The sequence below is a fragment of the Plasmodium cynomolgi genome, chromosome 12 (assembly GCF_000321355.1).
Source record: "Plasmodium cynomolgi strain B DNA, chromosome 12, whole genome shotgun sequence".
Classification (NCBI taxonomy): Eukaryota; Apicomplexa; class Aconoidasida; order Haemosporida; family Plasmodiidae; genus Plasmodium; species Plasmodium cynomolgi.
In genome coordinates, this window is record NC_020405.1 from 2375245 (window position 1) to 2395521 (window position 20277).

Genomic DNA, 20277 nt, shown 5'->3' on the forward strand with positions numbered 1-20277 from the left:
TTGACAAGATTGAATGGTGATTCCTCCGTTCTGTTAACAGAGCTGTGCTGACCGGGGTCATCCGAGAGTTCGCATTTTCCTTGTAAGCTTCTTCGTATCTTCTTCGCCTTCGTGTTTTGGCTATCATTTGGGTGAGGGGTTTTTACATCCTGGGTCTCCTTCTGTGGCTTCGCTTCCCCCTTCACCTCGCTCACTTCCTCCTTCACCTCGTTCACTTCCTCCTTCACCTCGTTCACTTCCTCCTTCACCTCGCTCACTTCCTCCTTCACCTCGCTCGCTTTCTCCCCCCCCTTGCGTCGCTTCTCCAATTGCCTCTTCCTTCTGTGACTCGCATCGTTCAGGAACTCGTTTGTCCATATTCCCGTGGGGCCCCTAAAATCTTGTAGCCCTGAGCTGGTGGATATTCCGGCACCAGCATGAACGACAATGTGCTCACTGGTTCTTATTTTTTCAATCAGTTTTTTTATTTTCCTTTTTTCTTCCTCGGAATCTTCAAAATATTCCTTTTCGCCCAAAGGCCCTTTGTTTTCGTTTTTCGACAGACGCCGCGCATAATTCATGCAGCTCATTTTGGGGAAGGGGAGCAAATTGGGAAGAAGGAGTCGCAGACTCGGCACGGAGGTGTTAAAAAAGGGAAAAAGGAACTATACGTTTAAGAAGACTAACGTGCCAAATGAAGCGGCATACATACGTGGCGAATCGTGCGTTCGGCTCGGTGTTAAGCAGTTCGCACTTTTAAGCCTATAACCTTTGTGCTTATCCTCCTTTCGTTTATTCCCTTTGTGTTTATTCCTTTTTAGGCTTATCCTTCTACGATGCGAGCCAGTCCTAGCTGTGGAAAGGCCAGCAGTCCCATATTCGCCAAAGTAGCAATTCGGAAAAATGGTTTAAAAAATATTCTGTGTATCCCCCCGTGCTGCTAAAATTGGTTCCACGAAATTGCTCTTCTCAAAAATTTGGAAATTACTCATGAGAACTTCCTCCTTGTGATTCTTTAAATTTAGACTATGTAAAAGTTAGGCAAAGGGGAAAAAAAAAAAAATAAAATAAAAATAATAAAAAGAAAAAAGAAAAATAAATAAAAAGGAAAATTAAAAAAATAGAAAAATAAAAAAAATAATAAAAAGCTTTTCTGTGCTTTAGGTAGTTCTTTTCACCAATTCGCTGCTTCGTGTTTAAGTGCAACCGTTTGGGAATTTCACGCGTAGGTATGCCATGGTGTTAGGGCTGCTTTATGGCAGGTTACGCGGCTCGCAATACTTTTCGTGCAGCACGTGTGAGGGTAATGTCATATACATTGAGGAAACGCTTGGTTGAGTCAACTTGGTGGGGATTTTTCTCCATTCGTTTCCGCCCCGATTGAATAATGTACCCAAGCAACGATGCAAAAAAAAAAAATGGATAATGATGCTTAAAAAAAAAAAAAAAAAAAACATGCGTAGAGCCTACATACGTTATATGAAACACTAGCTCATTATTTTATCCTCCCTACTTCACCAATTTTACGTAGCAAAAATTTTTTTTAAAATGAATTTCTCCGTGTTCTTATCGGACCAGTTAACGGCCAAAGCGGTTAATACGAAAGGGAGCGAATGACACGACAAACCTACTTGCTGAGTTTACATCGTATTGACGGGGTTGAATGCCACTTGGCGAATGTCCCCCACATGTGCATCTCCCTCCACGTTCGGCCACGGGAAAAGCAAAATGAGAAACGTACCATGTGTGTACCCCAAAATTGCCATCATGAATTGGGCACAAATATATATACACACATGCCTGCACCATTTTGAAGTGCCTTTTTTTTTCTCTGTCCCCCTTGGACACAACGAAGGAATAGAAAAAATTGGGAACCCCAAACTCTTTGCCGAGTTGGACGACACGTAGTTAAACATCCAAATGAGCACTGACCCTTGTTATGATAAATAAAAAAGTACGAACAAAATATATGAGGTATAATACGGAATGGTATGCCTCTGATTTCGCTGAGCTGGGAGAAACACACACAAAAAAAAAGATGGCTTCATATAAACCCTTTTTTTTTTAAGGAGGAAGGATGCTACATGGTGTGCACATTGGTCATCTACTTCATCGTCTGCACCCCAAACGTGTAGGCAATTTTGCTATCAATAAAAATATATATGTATCCCCACGTACCTTTGTACACCTTTGTTTGTTTTTCAAATGGTAAAAGACGAATGCGACTTTAATGGTGCCTTCGCGATGTGATGCGGAAGGGCACGCTCATCAAAATTAAAGCAGGGTAATGGCGTCGGGAAAAAGAAGAGTTGTACTGTAAGGGTACTTACTCAAAGTTACGAAGGAGGGGTGCATTCAGAAAAAAAAATGAAATAAAAAGAATTCCCTACCAACGTGGAAATTGCAAATTGTAATAAGTGAACTGGGAAAGACGGTTCTCCTGTGCTGCTCCAGAGCTTGAACTTGCCTTACTCAACGAAGTCGAATCCTTTGCTCTCTTAAAAAGGGAATGATAAAGTGAAACGAGTAAAATGCGGCACGTAAAATGCGGTAAGTGAAATGTGGTAAGCGAAGGGCGGTACGCAAAATGCGGCATGTAAAATGCGGTACACGTGCGTGCATCCGGCTCTCTCAAGAGGCAGAACGCCCTTTTTTTTTTGCGATTTTTTCTTTCTTTTGCCGAACCGTCGTTCCTCAGATTGACGAAGTATTCCTTCGCCTCCGTAATGTTGTCTCGGAATTTTTTGTACCTACAAAGGGGAAAAAAAAAATACGCACAAACACACATATATGCATCATGTACACATTTCTGCCTGCACATCTTAACCCATTTCCTGGTTTGCCCCAAGAATGGCACAACACTGATGCAACTCAAAATTTGCGAACGCGTCAAGTCGCTTGTGGCAAACCTTGCATGATGCAAAAATTCGTAATCGGGGTGCAGGCTATTTTTGTAGACCTTCTTTTTGCAAGCTGAAAGGGAAGAAGTTTGTACATGCGGCTTGGATACATACAAAAAAAGAGAAGCAGGTAAACAATCTACTGTAAGGGAAACTGGGAGCTGGCATGACACGCGCAGATATATGCAAGCAAAAGGGAATATAAAAACCTGCTATGGGGCATTCGATGGTGTCTTTATTTTGCCTAAAAAATAAGAATAAAAATAATAAAACAGTTGGCATGCGTCCCAATGCACTCCTTTTCTTCTCCCCACTTCTACAAATTCGACTTACATCAATCGGAGTATGAACGCTTTCTCAAACGTGTGCACGCATGCCTTCCTATTTTTGCTAAACCTAAAACAGGGGTTGTTATACAAAATTAAGCAATCAATTTTGGCATTAAAAAATGGCGATTATTTTTATGGAACATTACTACGTCCGTTGACCTGCACTGTGAAGTGCCTTTTAGAAATGGAAATATATTTTTCGTAAGGAGTGGCACACACAATGACTCTGTGGGTGTATACTTGAGAACATAAAAAGATGGGACGTTCCGAAATGCACATTCTTACCGTTGCGTCACTGGGTTTTCAAAAGGCATTTGCGATATGGGACATTTGGTGGGGAAGACCCCCACTTCTTCATCCACGACCAATTCGTCCTCATCGTCATCTTTCTGATTTTTTAAGTGAAACTGGGAAAGGTGGGAAAAAAAAAAAAAAAACAGAGGTTAGCAGCAACGGGAATTGGGTCAAATTGTGTAATAATCAGATGCACACTGCGCTATACGGAGCCATAAATGCGAAGAAGACGAGATCTTTTTGGAGTCTTTTTTTTTTTTTTTTTTCATTTTTCCGTATTGGTACCCTTGCTAATCTGGATATGTCCTTTTCGTCCGTTTGATTTCCTGAACATTTGCAGAGTGCGTACCACAATGAGAGACATGCAGATTTAAATTATTAACAGCAGGGGTGGAAACAAAGATGGAGTCACTAGGTAGGAATTCAGAACTACGCAGTATTTCGTTTTTCTACACAAATTAGGTAACCAAAGTGAGTAAAAATGGGATTTGTTATTCCTCTTCTTTTTTTTTTCTTTTACAACAATTTGCCTCATCTTTTCCTACCTTGCAATTTAAACTTCACATATCTGTTCACGAGCTTCAAAAATTGCGCATCAATATTTAACTCGTCTGGATGTTCGGAAATGCAAAAAGGAAATGTGGTCATGAGGACTTCCTTTACAAAACGCAGTGGATACGGATAAGTGGCAGCAAAAAAAAAAGGGATTGGGTAAAAGATGCCCCCCAATTGGAGGACCCCCATACGGTTGGTCTCCCCTCCATTTATAAAACGCGTTTACCTGACCCTGAACGATGGGGCATATGCACATGGGCATGATTTTTAAGTATAAAAAGGGGTTAAAAAGGGGGTACGCGGAGATTAAAAGGGGGTATGCGGAGATTAAACGGGGGTAAGCGGAGATTAAAAGGGGGCTAAAATGGTGTAAATTGCTAACGCATCACAAAAAAGAAAAATCGCATTTGCATATTAATTCCTGTTGACACACTTACGAAAATATTTAATCGAAAATAGAATGTTGTACAGGCTCTTCTGCAAAGAATTGTGATATTTCTGGATTTCACTCGAGGGGGTGTACTCTTCATCATATTTGTCCAGACTGTCCCAGATGTCCTGGAAGCTTGGGATCTACATGGGGGGGAGGGGAAAGCGAGGGGAATAATTCAGAACAGTTTGTCTCTACACCTGTGCATAGGTATACAATCGGGGGAGTAACACAAATTTGATTTTTTTTTATTCTTATTTACGAGGTCCTCCGCAGACAATTCGTCTTCGCTTTTGCTTTGCGCCTGTGGGGGTGAGTAACGAGGGTCAGGTTATGCCACCTCACACGTGTGTGCATATAAAAAGTGTATATGTGTGCCTATGCGTATATATGCAAAACAATGGCCATTCCTACTGCGCTTTGTTTTACTACTAATTTTTTTTATTTCACGAATTTTACCTCCTTCGAGGAATCCCTTTGCTCGAACATTACAGTCGCAATACGCTTTCTCCTTATACCCCAATTTTGCGTTAATTCTCTTTTTCGTATTTCCGCACCCCCAGGAAAGACGTTCACGGGATGGTATATTTTTCTCCTCTACGTTGTAAAGTCAGTGGCAAGAAAGTCGTGCTGCCTGGCAGGCCTATTTCGGAAGGGGTGTAAAATTCGCGTATTTGAAAATCTGGAAATTTCTTTTCCTTTTTCGTGAAAATAATTTTGGTCACGGCAAAATGGCAGCCAATTGTTCGATTCATTTTTTGCGCAAAATGAACACTCGGTGGGTTTACTCGAATTTAAAAAGAAAAAATAAAATAAAAAAAACAAAATTTCCAACTGCGATGGGGCACCGCATTTTCGCCGCTTTATTTGTATCATTTTTTCCTTTTTTGCGGAATGCAGATGAGAAGGTTAATCCGTACGAAATGGCTTCAACATGTGCGCGCGAAGAAGTATTAAAATTGCACATTTCTTATCTATTTGCCAGTCTGTTCTCACCTTTTTATGTATTTCCCTGGGAGTGGTAAAAAAGCGTCACACAGGTTTATGCATTTTTGCTGGAACAAGCATGTAAAAAAAAAAAAAGGAACACTAACAGTTGCAGTTGCATCGTTTGTATGCTCACATGTATTTGTACTTCCACGTGCAACATACGCGCGTTACACATTTCCGATTTATCAGGTTTGTACGTTTGTCATTTTACGAATGTGCTCTTATGCCATCTTGGCGAAAAAGTGGAATAAAAAATTAAGACGCTGTTTATTTTTTGAAGTTGGGACGATTTTTTTTTTTTTTTTTCCCATTTGTGCGAGGGGGACTGCCTACATAAACGGAACGTGTATTTTGATATATGTAGGGAAATACGCACACATATAACTTGACGTAGCACTTTATCGTAACGCCTTGCGAATGCTGAACTGTTCTACATTTGTGGAGAGATGTATTAGCTCAAGTGAAGACCATCTTGCCCCCATATGTGTGCTGCGTGCCAACGGCCAAATCACACCATTTTAGAATAAAAAAAGAATAAAACAGAGTAGAATTGGGTCTGCTGGATCGTTGTACCTTTTTAATTTATAAAATAACTTTCCCCCTTGTGGTCTTGCGCGTGTATGCGACATGTCATTTAAGTGAAAATTGGCACAAAAAAATTTTTTTTTTTTTTTTGCATTTTATGTGCGTTTCCACTATCTTAACGATATAAGTAAAAAAGGCAAACACTCTCTATTTATTTTTTCCGCATCTTTACGATTCCCAAGATTTCTTTTAAACCTTGCTAAGCAAGACATGCATGCTATTTTGCTACATTGTACGAATTGCCCAAAGGAAAAAGAGCTACTTTGCATAGGAACCTATGTGTATCAATATATACGCACTTGCAAGGAGAGAAGCACGTGACAAAATAGGCTGTACATATATGCAACTGCACCTCCGCTTGCGATTGCAATCGCAATTGCGCTTGGGCGTGTGCCCCCCCGTAACTGCATTAAGTTTGCGACCTTGTTTCGAAAAAAATACCATTGCGCACTTCCACATTTGCATTCTCATGAAATGGACTTTTTGCTTTCTGACCAAAAGTAGCCCCACTGTGGTGAAAACGGCAACCAGCATTTTTTGCAACACACTGGACAGTCTATTCTCAACCACATTAGTCGTTAATCTTTTCGACCCAAGAAGATTTCACGTCCGTTCGACTTGCCTAGGTGAGTGTTTTCATGTTCGAATATTGATAATTCCCTGAGGACGTTTAATATTGCTTGGCGCGGCGCTTTGCAGTCGTGACATGCGCGCATGCAAGTGCAAATATGCACGAGCATATGCATGAGTGCATATCTACTTAATACACCGAGTGACCGCATGCACAACCATGGTGTCTCAAAAAAAACAAGAAAAAGAACGCTCTAGTGAAAAAATGCCAACCAGAGGTTGCGCCTATATCTAACTTATCCATTTAACATAGGGAAAAAATCAATTTTATGCAAATGGTCTTTCAATTTGATACATGTACGGAGTCGCAACCTTCGCTTTTTTTTTTTTAAACTTAAAAATTGAGACGGAAAAAAAAAAAAGCACAGCAAAAAGGGGATACCATATGACACGTTGCATTATAGCCATATTAAGAAAATAACCTCGCACAAGTAAAACCTCCAAAAATGTGGTTTTAATCTCTTGCAAAATTTAGTAAATGCCACAAATGAACCATGCGTAACAACATTTAAGTGTGATTCCTTTCCCGTCGTTCCCCAAATGTTGAGCAACATTTCTTTACGTTGCAGGATATATCCATTTTGTAAAAAATACCGTTTTGCATAACAGTTGTTCAGAGAACTGGAATTTGAGGAGCCTCCGTGCAGTTTCGCTCTCCCCCAAGGTGTTACAAAAGTTGGAGTATTTTTACGAGTTTTGCATAATATTGCATTTTTTTTTTTTTTCACATATTTGCATCTTTACATCATGACAGCGGTTGTGGATTTACCCCGCACATGTACCCATCGGCAGCAGACCACATAGGCATGCCCCCACAAATACATACATATCGCGTGGCAAATTATTCGCAACGTAAAAATAGTGGCTCCCCTCCATAATCCCCACCGTAGGTATATAAAACGTGGAGATACATATTAATATGCCTATGTATACACATGTGTACGTGCACATAAATGTACAACAATTTGTTTGTGCAACAATGCACGTAAATCCCCTCTATGCTTTTTTTAACCCTCTGGAGCGCACGTATTTAACCTGACCGCATAACCCGCCATACTATGCTGTCGTTTTGCAGAAAAAATAAAACTACTATAATCACGCGCGTGGGATTACAATTGTGATGAATATACATCAAAATTAGCCCCAGCGCATCTGCCTCCTCAGATAGTCGCTGTATGCTTTACGCAAAAGTCGCGACAAAGGTGGAAAAAGTAAATAAATAACGGGCAAAAAATCGAGCAAAAAAGTTAGCATAAAAATTAGAATAAAAAAGTAGCATAAAAAATCGACATAAAAAAAATTCGCGGTTTTTTTACTATATGCGGGGACTACCTTTTTTCTGAGTTGATTTTATTATATACTGTAAAAACCTACATGCTAATTGTTATGTATGCGGAGACTTGACTTTGCATACGGGGTATTTTTTTATATAAGGTATTTTATTGCGGCTAAATCGGGGTAAATATAATAATACATTATAGGTCTACCTTTTCTTATAATGCACGAATAGGCACTGCTTTTGAAAGTGCGCATATTTTTTTCATTGGAGCGAAAGTGGCGCGTAAAAAATGGACTCGACAATATAAAACTGGATGACGGTAGAAGCAGCGGCAAAATAGGAAGGGCAAAAATAAGCGCAATAACCGCAATAACCGCGACGATGGAGGGCATAAACGATACCCGCGAAGGAACGAACGCGGCATGCAAGAATGACGAGCAGCATAGGTAAAAAATTCAGAGATATAATAGATTAAATTTTGTATATACCATAATCAGGTAGAACTACCCCCCTTCCCCCCATTTTTATTTAAAAAAAAAAAATGATAAGGGGGGCACCACATTTCCTTTCCGCGACGTTTTGTACATAATAATACATATGCTACATAATATATGTAAACTTGTTGCCGCGCAGCATTATGTAGAGGTATACGTACACGCCAACGCTACGTATATCAGTATACAATGGTGACATATATCCTGGCAGAATTTTTTTCGTAATTTTTTCGTAATTTTTTCGTAATTTTTTTGTGATATTTTTTGTGATCTTTTTTCGTACGCGTTAGGAGAATATATGATGGTGCCCCCGGTCAAGCACATATATTATTTATAATACATGCGCATGGCAACTGTACGTACTCCTCTACATCATTAGTATAGTATACATGTAGGCAGAGAATATATATATATTATAAACATATAAATATATTCCCCGTATGATGTATGCGTATATGGCACTGCATATGTAGGTACGAAAATGCCTACTTTTACCCCCCCTTTTCTTTATTTACATACCGCAACAGGTAAGTATATAAAGTAAAATAAAATCTTGAAAAAGTCCGTGCAGAATAAAAAGTAATATTATATTTGCCCCCATTTTACGGCATATAATAATATACATATATGTACGTACAGTAAGTAGTACCTACTTTTTATACCTTTACGGAAAAATTTTTTTTTTTTTTTTTTTTCTACCATTTAGTATATTTCGTTTATTATAAAAAAAAAATAATTCATTTAAGTATAGAAATTAAATTGTCTATTTAGAATAAATAGTAAAAAAATATATAAGCATTTATATTTATATGGCATTTTGTATAAATATATACGTGCCAATTTGTTGAGATATATATATATATTTTTTTTTTTTCAAAATTTAAGCAATTGTTTTACGTAATTTACGCAAGAAACGTGGAGTCATTATTCTTCCGTTTGTCCTATTAGAACTTTCATCTACTTCGTAATTTTTTCCGTACGAGTGGCAGAAGTGACCACTTTCTGTTTTATTTATTAGTCCAATTTTTGTGAATCAAATTGTACGCGTTGGAGGGGTCAGCTCCAGGGCTCGTGATTCATCCGTTTTTTTCATAAAAGGAAAAGAAGGCCACCATAATCGCGGCAGAAATCGTGGCTGTAGTCATCGCTCCACAGGCAGCTATCGGTACAATCGCAGCCAACATCGCTTTTGCAGACAGCATCGCTTTAGGAGTCGCAGAACCAGCCTCGCCATTATGCGCATCCGCCCCCTTTACCGCTTTTCTGTCTTTCGCCCCAAGCGTAACAAGCTGATTCTTGCAGTTTGATGTATCCTGCATGAATAAATCAGAATTAAGCGTTTGGAACATTTTCCATATTCGCAATACGTAAACCGTTGGGCTAACGAAGATTCAAGCAATTATTTATTTTTTTTTTTTGAGCCCCCGCGCGAGTGTCATATATTGTAAAGACAAACGAATAAACCGTATCCCTTGCGTGTCAAGCCTGCTCTATAACCCCTTTACCGCGTAGCCTATATAATCCTTTTTTTTTGTATTCTTTGCTATGTTTTCTTCCCCCCTCTGACCATACGAAGAAACTACAAAAGAATAAAGATGATGATGATGTGGTTCTACTAAAAGTCACCGAGGGTTATAAGCGAAGTTCACATAAATCGAATAACAATAAAATGACTTTGAAGAATGATGCGAAAAATAAAAACGTAAAAAATAATGTGAACAGTTCTGGGGGTAACAACAGCAGCAGTGGTGCTACCAATCAAGCAACTGTTGTTGAAAGTAATCGATCGGGAAACAGAAGCACCGCAGCAGAATCGAGGGGGGAGAGACGGGACAGAAGAAGCAGAAACGCACAGATTAGCGCTATCGCCAGTAGCTATATCGATGATGTAGGGAATGCGAAAAAGGGTACAAATGACAGCGAAGTGATTGATAAGGAAGTAAAGGAGAGTACTACTTCCCTGAGCGGAGACACTTTAAAACGAAGCAACGCAAATGAGAAAGCATCCGAGCAAATATCCGCAGAGCGAAGCACCCAGGATTGTACCACCGTACATGTTAACGACATCGTTAGTGGTACACAGATTGGGGATGACAATGCAGATGTGCAATCCATCGCGGAATTGAGCTCATGTCAAACAAGGAACGAAAAGGATGATATACGTGGGGATAGCAAAGACAAGAAGGGAAAACACCATAGTATTATTCCTCCCCAGGGTGAAGATAGTAGCATCCCAAAGGGAGAAAAAACAAATCCTATAAAAGATCAAAATGGAGAAAAAAAACACAATAATCCAGTCGCACAAGAAGAAGTGGCAGTTGTTCCCCTTAAGAGGTCGAGGAGGAGACCAATAAGGAACTACAAGTACGACATATTTTTTCAAGAAGAAAGTACAAGAAGCATGGCAGGATATAGCAACACGGAGGGATCTAACAGGAAAAAGAAAAAAGTGGAAGTACAGAAAAACTTAGTGGATAATACGTCCCAACTGAATTGTAAAGATAAAAAAAGTAGCATTCTCGCCAGTGAGGAAGACAAAGTAGCGACTAGCATTTGTGTGAGCAATTCTAGAAAGGCAGGCGCTTTGGGGAAAAATACCGATCAGCTTGTCAACATAAAATCTGTTCCTAGTTTGACAAAAAATGAAGAAGTTGCTCAAAAACCGGAGCACTGTTACTGCAATGTTTTGGGCAATGATGTTTTAGCGGATGCGGTAGAAAATGCTGCACACAATTTGTGCATTCCTCCTGTTAGCAATTCCACCACGGATGATAATGCCAACCGATGCAGTGCCCCCACTTCTGCGGTAAAGAGCACTGACACCAGCAGCTACGATTTATCTGTGGTGAATAAAAATATGTGGAATGATGCAGATAGGAAGGAGATTGTAAAAGCGGAGGGAGAGCAGATCGCAGTGGAAACTGTTCAAGAAGTTAGAGCAGTTGACCTGGACAGCTCTGTACATGGTTTTGAGAAGGGAAGACCACACAGAAGTAGGGGCAAAGGTAAAGGAGGATGGGGAAGAGGCAGAGGAAGAGATAAATTGAGGAGCAAGAAAATGGAGTACACTGAAGAACAACCGTATAGCATTAACAATAACGACCTCATGGTGAGTGACGCGAAAAATACTTTTCCTAACGTAACCGATCAAGGTGGAATGACCGCCCTTCCTGTTAGTGAAGATGCTCAGCAGAACGTTGTAGCCACCCCCCCCGTTGAGAAGAAAAAAAGAGGAAGAAAGAAGAAAATACAAAACAGTAATGCTCAAGAGAGTATCCTCAATGCAAGCTTAAATGAAAATGGGAGGGAACAGAAGAGTTCCGTGAGACCTCCCATTCTTGATAATAGCAAACGAAGGAGAAGTGACGTTTTGTTCGACATGAGCAACACACCAGGTGATGCAGATACGATTAATTTGCATATTCCCCCAAGGGCGTCATCCATGTTGCAAGAGAAGCATCTACCCCATTTGAAAAACCCCAAAGCTGACATAAACAGCAGCGTTGTTCATAGAAGCAACACCCCTGCAAGGAGAAAAGTGAAGGACGAGAAGAATAAAGAATTCTTGTACAGCGGAAATAGCACTCTCGGTGTGGCTACCTCGGCTGATACGAATTCGGGTAATGTGGTCAATCCTTCGAGCAGTAGTCATCACTTGGGCCAGGCTGGTCACCTAGATTATGCAAGTGGAAAAAATGGAAGAAAAAAGAAATGCATTAAAAAGGGAAAAGATGGTAGAGGTAGGAAGAAATCAAGAGGACGTAAATGCACGTCAGTTAATATCTCCACTAATGTAGGTAGTCACAAAAGTGGCAATGCTAATGTGTTACTGGAAAGTGAATCGGCTAACGCTGACTATGACAAAAATAGTAGTAATTACTGCGATAGTGACAACAAGAGACTCTTCCCAAATGAGACGTTTCAAATTAAAGAAGAATTTATGAACAACGTAAATAGCCTCAATACAGTATTCAATTTCAACGACGAGTTTTTAAAATTTTTAAAAAAAATTAGCAAAGTGGATGATATTGATTATGATGTTATGTTGCCCTTTTTGGGGGAGGTACAAGGTAAGCTAACCAAAGATATTAAGCAGCAATTCACACCCCACTCCTTAGATTCCCACAACGTAGATGAAGCTGTCTACGCCATGGGATACATAGTAGACATACTAAATAATAATAATGAAATTTTAAACAAGCTAAACCAGCTAGAGTATAAATTTTATTATGACTACCTGCGGAAGAGATCATGTAAGGAAGGAAATAAACAAAAGAATTATGGCCACAAAATAGAGAATGAAATTGCCCTAAATATTGCTCGAATTCCTAGAGATATTAACAACGAGTGCTGTGCCAAAATTCAAAGCAACGATTTAGATGATGACAACACAGTGAACAACGAGTCTAGTAAAAGCTTTAACGAAATTGATGATGAGGAAGAAAGGAAATTGAACGAGCTTCTCTACTGCGCCAATAAAGAAATGGATGATATTTATAATATACCCACTTGTGCTGATATGTATTTTATGAATTACAACGAGGAAGACGATTTTCATCACATTAATGAACGCAGCTTGAATTTAAAAAATGATTATGGCAGCAATACTATTCTGCCGAATTCTAGTGTTGTGGGGGAGAAACTACATCATGAAAACGGTGGAACGGTAGGTGAAAGGAGCTTTCTCTCTCATCCAAGCAGTGGGGTTGCACCCCATGTGACGCAGTGCACTGGGGAGGAGAGGCAACATGGGGAGGAAAGAGAAAAACAGGGAAATGAAGCGAACGGAGAACCACACAACACAAACAGATTTGCAAAAAACGAAACGGGAGAAGACAGCAACATGGAGGGAAGAAAGATCATAAGCAGCTGCAGTGGGGAAATGCAAGAGGGAGAAGAAGGACCACCCCAAGTTGCGGCAAAGTGTACGAATAAAACAGACCATAATGCAGAAAACGAAAAAATAAGCAAAAAAATAAACGATATGCAAAACGAAAAGAATGTTAACAAGAACGACAATCAGTTTAAGTACCCCCCTAAGTTGACCAAACAGAACAACGTCGATTTTGTTTGCGATGAGTTGAACAAGCTCATAAAGCATACTCTGAAGAATGAAGACTTGTTCTACTCGAATTATTCCCAGGGGAGATATAAAAATGTAAATGAAGAAAGCTTGTTTAAGCATTACATATCGACGAAATTGTATAAGAGCACCAACTTGGTTGACAGGTATAGGGAGGAGCAGAAGGAGAGGAGCCTTCCGAGCCACAGGGCATTCAGAGGTAGACAGATGGGGGCCAATGAAGGTGTCAGCAGAAAGGTCGACGAGCGGGAAAAAACGCTGATGCAAAGTTATGCCGATTATTTTAGACGACTGAACGATGTGTCCAGCAGGGGGCGCACTGGGGAAAGCGGCAAAGGTGGAAAGGATGGCATATGTGGAAAAGGCGGCATATGTGGAAAAGGCGGCACATGTGGAAGAAGTGGTCATGCGCAACTGGGTCATTCCACTAATGACCAGTTAGAAGCCCGCTCAGACGCTACTGGCGCAATTTTATCGCATGCAGATGATAACACGGAAAAAAAGTGTGCCGACCACGAGGAAAGGTCATCACCCTGTGGGGATGCAAAAAAGGACCAGGTAGTGGGCTGTCCAAAGTTGGAAAATAATTATAACCAGAATGGTGGAGGTAATGATTACTGGAAGGAAAGACATCTGAGAAACAACAGCAATAATATCAGCATAGTGAGTAGCACCATCGGGGAAATTTCCTATGGTGTTTCGGCTCTTTCGAGTGAGGACACTACCCCTGTGAAGGAGAAGCACCCGGATGAGGCTGATGATAATACGAATTGCGTTAGCACTAATTTACAAGTCAGCGTTAAAACGGAGCCAATGGACAAATTAGAAAAGCATGAGAGAAGGAATGACGACTCGGGAAAAAAACAACAGAACAACGGTTTAAGTAGTGAGGAACGGATGCATGATGAACCGAAAGGCACAAATCCGCAGAGTGGAAGTATCCAGAAAGAGGAAGCACAAAAGAAGGACGAACATGAAAAAAAAACATTCGGGTTTGCGAACATTTTTCCCTTTTTTAAGAAAAACGTAAAGGCGAATGAACCGGCTGGCAATAATAATCCCGACGATGTCGACAAGGCTGACGCTGTTGACGGCGATGACAACAAAGACAATGTTTATGATCTTGCCAAGCAAAGAGATGACCCCGCTGTGAAGAAGGAAACCGACGCGGAGTTAGAGACTCCCAACCTCAGAGATGGTGTTGGCGCCACCGAGAAAGGCCTAGCAGATGAGAAACCCAAAATTGACGGAGAAAATATCAATGCCTCCATAAAAACACACGATGAGGAAACCAAAGTTTGTGCCCCCTTCGAAGGCAACAGCAACTCTTTAGACACTTCCAATCGGAGCGAAAAAAACAAGACGGGAAAAGGCGCGACAGATGTGTCTCTACGTCAATATGGTAGCGGTATTACAGAATACAAGACCTCACCCAGAACGTGTGCCCACTCTTTAAGCCATATGAATGAAACGCGCGAAAAGAACATCGACACTCTGCTGAAGGAGACATTTCATTTAAAGGATAACGAATTTATGAGCATAAAGAGGGACAAAACGCAGAAGGAAATTTTAAATTGCCTTAGAATGGTGTCCCAAATTAAGAAAATATTTTTTGACGAGTGCTCAAAAATGATTAATGACCAGATTTATGTCCTCGAGAAAAATTTTAGGATACCGGACTGCTCCTTGTCGATATTGAAAAATTCGTTTGGCTACAATGATGGCAAGTGACGCGCCGGTTTTGTCCTTTCGGAGAAGTATGTCCCTTTTTCTTTAAAACACGCCTTTTTCTGAAAAATATGCCTTTTTTTTTGATAAAATGCCCCTTTTTTGAAAAAATGCTTCCTTTTTTTTGCCCATTTTTTTGTCCCGCCGCATGAAGCAAAAACCACCTTTTTTGTTTTCTTTTTGCTTTCCGCATAACTGAACCGCTTAAAGATGGCTCCCCGGAGCGCATTTAAAATTGACCCTACTGAACACTTGCCCTTAACGGGTAAATTTTGACCAGCCACTCCGTTGTGCGCCTCGAAAATTAAGAAAAAAAAACAGACATCACATCATGTGTATATACGTACGTAGGACTTGTTCACCCCAACGCGTTGCGGTCAGCTGAGCAGCCTACTTAACAGGACAAATTTCATTTCGCCTTTAAAAATTCGTGCTTTTTTTACGTGTTACTTTGTGGGGACTAGGCATTTACCAGGATGTTCCTTTTTTCATTCCCCCGAAGTGGCACTTTACGTAACCGACATAATGTGACATTTCGCACAAGTGCGAAAAAAGGAAGTCCGTCAGTTCCCCTTTACATCACGAAAGCGGCGAACAACCAAACAGGTTTGCATTTTCGCGCCAAGGGTACTCTTCCTTTTGGAGGAAGTACGCTTCATGCAAAGGAGCAATTGCATTGTGCAGATGTGTTACCCCTGTGGTGTAAAAAATAAATTTATGCAGAGTTATGAAAATTTAGACACAAAAAGGGGTACCTGTTTTGACCTTTCGATAAGATACACATTTGCATATTCCTCAATGTGCTATGTATTGGGATGTACCTCTTGGTGGGAGAACAGTTGTGGGGCCCCCCCATACACATACCCACCTCTCGCAGAACCCCTCGGTGGGCCGAAAAGAGGAGTAACTTATTGGAATTAAAAATCTGTTCTACTCGGTTAAAAACACTACATAGGTTCAAAATGTTCAGATGACGCATGAAAATTGCAAATGCGTTTTTTGTTCTTGTTGGGTAGAGGGTAAAACACATGAAATGGAACGTCCGTGCGCACGTTTGGAGAAAATGAATTACATTATTGTTACTGTTGTTGTTATTTTTATTGTTATTTTTATTATTATTTTTATTATTATTTTTGTTTTCATTTTTATTATTATTTTTTTATTTTTTTTTTTTTTTTGCATGTATGTCAACGTGTGCATCTTTGAGTAGTAATAATGTATAGTACAGTTTTATCTTGTAGGCCTGGAGGTGCCTTAAGTGCAGAGGCGCTTCTGCAAAAGGTGCTGCGCGGTGAAATGTGCCCCTGTGGGTAACACACTCATGCTGAGTGGGACACGTGCAGGGGAAAGCATTTTCACGATGCCCACCCTCGGGGGGTCACCTCTGTTGGTAAGGACACCTGGAAGCATGGAAGCATCTATGCAACCATGCACCGATAAATGCATAAATTCATGCATCCACGTGGGGGGCAAGGGAGGAAGGCCCGTTACAACTTATCCAAGTAGTTGTCTAACTGCGGCATTTCGACCTTAATACCCTTTCTCTCTCTAATGTTCATAATAATTTTGTACGAATTCTTGTTGGAGTCAAAAGGATCATCATAAAGTACAGACCAGTGATCAAAGACACATTGTGGGAAGGCTTGTCCGGAAGTGGCAGCTCGTAATGCAGAGGTGAAACCAAAAGATTCTGCGACAGGGAGATGTGCCTGTATTTTTAGTAGTGGCGTACCTAATTTCTGATCTTCAGAAATAACAATACCTCTTCTTTTGTTTAATACTGAGTAGACTCCACTAACAACATCTTGCGGACAGCTAATATCAACAAGGTAAATGGGTTCTACTAATCTTGGAAAAGCAGTCAATTCGCATGCGTAGATACATTTCTTACAAGCAGGCATAATTTGTCCTGCACCTCTATGTATAGCATCAGCATGCATATGAACGTCTAACATTCTAAACTCACAACCTCTCATGTTTTCTTCACATAAGACTCCTTCTTTGGATGCCCACTGAAAAGCTGCTACACAGTGCACCTTAATTTCATTCATGTATTGAATACCACTTGTATTATCAGTCAACAAATTAGGTCCAATTGTTTCTGGTCCAAAAGCCCAGATTTTCAAAGCTAAGTTTTTGTCCCACTGATAATTACTGTGTAGATAATTTGCCCTTGCTTTGGGATCATCCTTATCTGATACTTTACTCTTGTCAATATCTTCTGGCAACCCTTCAGCTAATGGGAAGGCTTTCATAAAAAGACGGTTGTGTTTATTTGGTGACTTACCCAAACAAGTAATGGAGGACTCTTCTGTGACAGTTTCTCGATAGGAAACAACGGGGTCGGACACGATAAAGTCAATCTGTGCATACTCGTCTTTTAAATCTTTTAAGCAAATTTCAATGTGTAATTCACCACAACCAGAAATGATGTGTTCTCCTGATTCATCCGTCTGACATAAGACTAATGGATCCGACTTGGCCAATTTTTTAAGACCATCAACTAATTTTGGTAACTGCTTGCTATCCTTTGGCTTCACAGCAACACGCACAACTGGAGAGACACTATACTTCATATCAGCAATGTTATGTGCTTCTTTAAAAGTTGTAATCGTTCCTGATTTTACAATATACTGATCTACTCCGACTAAACAACAGGTATTACCACATGGGACATCCTGCACTTGTTCGGTGTACCTACCCATCATAAGTACAGTCCTTTGAATGTTCTTCTCATACAGATCCGTTTTTTCTCCTGGTACGTAATGTGGACCTTGGATTCTTACCTTCTGTCCTGTTGCAACTGTTCCTGAGAAAACACGACCAAAGGCGTAAAATCTTCCCTTGTCAGATGTGGGCACCATTTTGGATATGTACATCATAAGCGGACCTTGTGGGTCACAGTTACGAATAGCATTAGCCGCTTCATCATCCATGGGACCTTCATACAGATTCTCTACACGGTATTTTTGTGCTGTGGCTGGGGATGGCAAATGCGTGACAATCATTTCGAGTAGGGTATCTCCTGCTGGTAACCACAACTGCATTGCTTTTTTCAGTAACTGTTTTCCTGTTAAATTTTTATCATCTCCTTTTAATTCAACTCCGATATTTGTCAACATCTTTGTGTACTTATCCTTATCGTCATTCATGATGGACTGACATAAATTTAAAATTGGCTCCATGATGAACTGACAGAAACCTCTCTTATATCCTTCCTGTTGATTTTTGGACCACTTCTTCGTCTTGGCATCATAAAAGCTGTTACCCCATAAGCGCTGCATCATTTTGCTCTTCTCAATACCAAACTTTTTGGAGTAAATTCGAGAAAACGTTTCTAAGGTGAATGCCCAGCCTTGTAAACCTGAACCAAAGGACACTGTTCCTTTTTCTGGGTATACCTGAATGTCTCCCATCAGCTTGTCCGTATATGTCGAGATAATGACATTCACACTTTCAATCGTTCTGGCAAAGGTCTGATATATATCTTCCACTTCCATCTGTAATTCTAGCAACGCTCTGTCCACTTTATTCACATGTAACACTGGCTTGATTCTTTCTCCTAACGCTTGGTACAACACGGTTTCTGTTTGCACACACACTCCTTCAATGGTATCCACCACAACTAAGGCACCATCTGTAACTCTTAACGCTGCTGTGACTTCTGATGAAAAATCAACATGTCCTGGGGAATCGATTAGGTTAATAAGAAAGGGTTTCTTTCCTTCACCATCTTCCAAATCGTGCTCAAAGTACATAGAAATACCGGTCGACTTGATGGTAATGCACCTTTCCTGTTCATCTGCTCTCGTGTCCGTAAAACGTGCATCTCCTGCATGTTTACTAGAAATAATACCAGCTTTGGAAACTAGAGAATCTGTTAGGGTTGACTTTCCATGGTCCACATGTGCTATAACGGACATGTTCCTGATCTGCTTGGTTTTGTTCATGATCTCACGAACCTGGTCCACTGTGAAGTTCACCATTTTGTTCTACCTTTATGTGTGATTAGATGGGGGGGTAGGTTGGTTTCGTTTGGTATGGTTTGTTTTGATTTGGTTCTTTCTTTGGCGAATACTACGCGCTGGGGGGTAGCGGCAGAATGCGTAACTGCTAAACAGGAAACCCCTTTCGTGTTTTGCTTTTTTCCCCTTTGTTAACCCTCGCGAGATGGTAAGCACGTGCGCGGGTATTGGAATACAATTCAGCAAGTACAACACGATTATATTTGCACGCGTTCGAACTGGTCGCTCATATATTATATATGTTATAAAACAGGCGCTAAACACTTTTTCTGCTTTTCCGTGTGACACTTTTCTCCCCCAGGGGAATTGTACATACGGGTGTAAATATGCGAAAGGGCGTTTGTTTTATATGCGCGTGCTGCAATTAAACGATGCGAAGCATTCGCGTATTTTTTCGTTACTAAAGTGTTCGCTGCAATACTCAAGTATTGAATTCGCATATGTTTGGTGCGAGCGCGGTACGCAAGAAGTATATTATAATACGTACGTTTCTCAAAAAAATCTCATAATTCTGTTTGCTTTTTTAAAAAATGTTTGCAATTTTGCGTTTAACTGGTGTTTGCACGAACTGCTCACCTTCCTACACTTTTTTTTAAAGATAAGCTGTTAAGGTGGTAAAATATTGCTTCGCGTTTGTGCTTTGAGCAATCGTGTTGCGCTTCGCTTTTTTAACTTTGCGTTTTTGGCTGTGCATTTTTGGCTTTGCTCTTTTTTTGACACGATATGTAGCGAAATTCATACAAGGGCTTCGCACAAAAATGACCCGATCACGGTATGCATATGCAATTTACCAATATAGTGTAAGTTTTTATTTGGGGCATTTTTTCCATGCAGGTAAAATGCAATATATGCTGGAAGCAAAATGGTTAAAAAAAAAAAACAATATCGGGGGGCAGTACGCATTTATTGTATTTTCACGTCTATGTCGGGTTGCCAAAAATATATATGCTTTTTTAAAGGCATAAAAAAAAAAAAA

At 40.2% G+C, this 20277-nt stretch overlaps 3 protein-coding genes across 3 annotated transcripts; 1 reads left to right on the plus strand and 2 right to left on the minus strand.

The window, feature by feature from the left end:
• Positions 1-2423: 2423 nt before the first annotated feature.
• Positions 2424-5197, minus strand: PCYB_126380 (hypothetical protein). Its single transcript, XM_004223972.1, has 11 exons — positions 4947-5197; positions 4750-4791; positions 4495-4630; positions 4048-4113; positions 3788-3828; positions 3494-3615; positions 3213-3275; positions 3089-3123; positions 2889-2952; positions 2665-2729; positions 2424-2476 (listed from the first exon to the last, which is right to left on the minus strand). The coding sequence occupies exons 1-11, from the start codon at positions 4974-4976 to the stop codon at positions 2448-2450; spliced, it is 693 nt and encodes a 230-aa protein (XP_004224020.1). The 5' UTR covers positions 4977-5197; the 3' UTR covers positions 2424-2447.
• A 4937-nt stretch (positions 5198-10134) lies between these two features.
• On the plus strand, positions 10135-15279 carry PCYB_126390 (hypothetical protein; the record flags this gene model as incomplete). Its single annotated transcript, XM_004223973.1, has 2 exons — positions 10135-12226; positions 12263-15279. 2 exons carry the CDS (start codon positions 10135-10137, stop codon positions 15277-15279), a joined length of 5109 nt encoding a protein of 1702 aa, XP_004224021.1.
• A 1484-nt stretch (positions 15280-16763) lies between these two features.
• Positions 16764-19262, minus strand: PCYB_126400 (elongation factor 2; the record flags this gene model as incomplete). The annotated part of the gene is made up of 1 exon (XM_004223974.1): positions 16764-19262. One exon carries the CDS (start codon positions 19260-19262, stop codon positions 16764-16766), a length of 2499 nt encoding a protein of 832 aa, XP_004224022.1.
• Positions 19263-20277: the final 1015 nt, after the last annotated feature.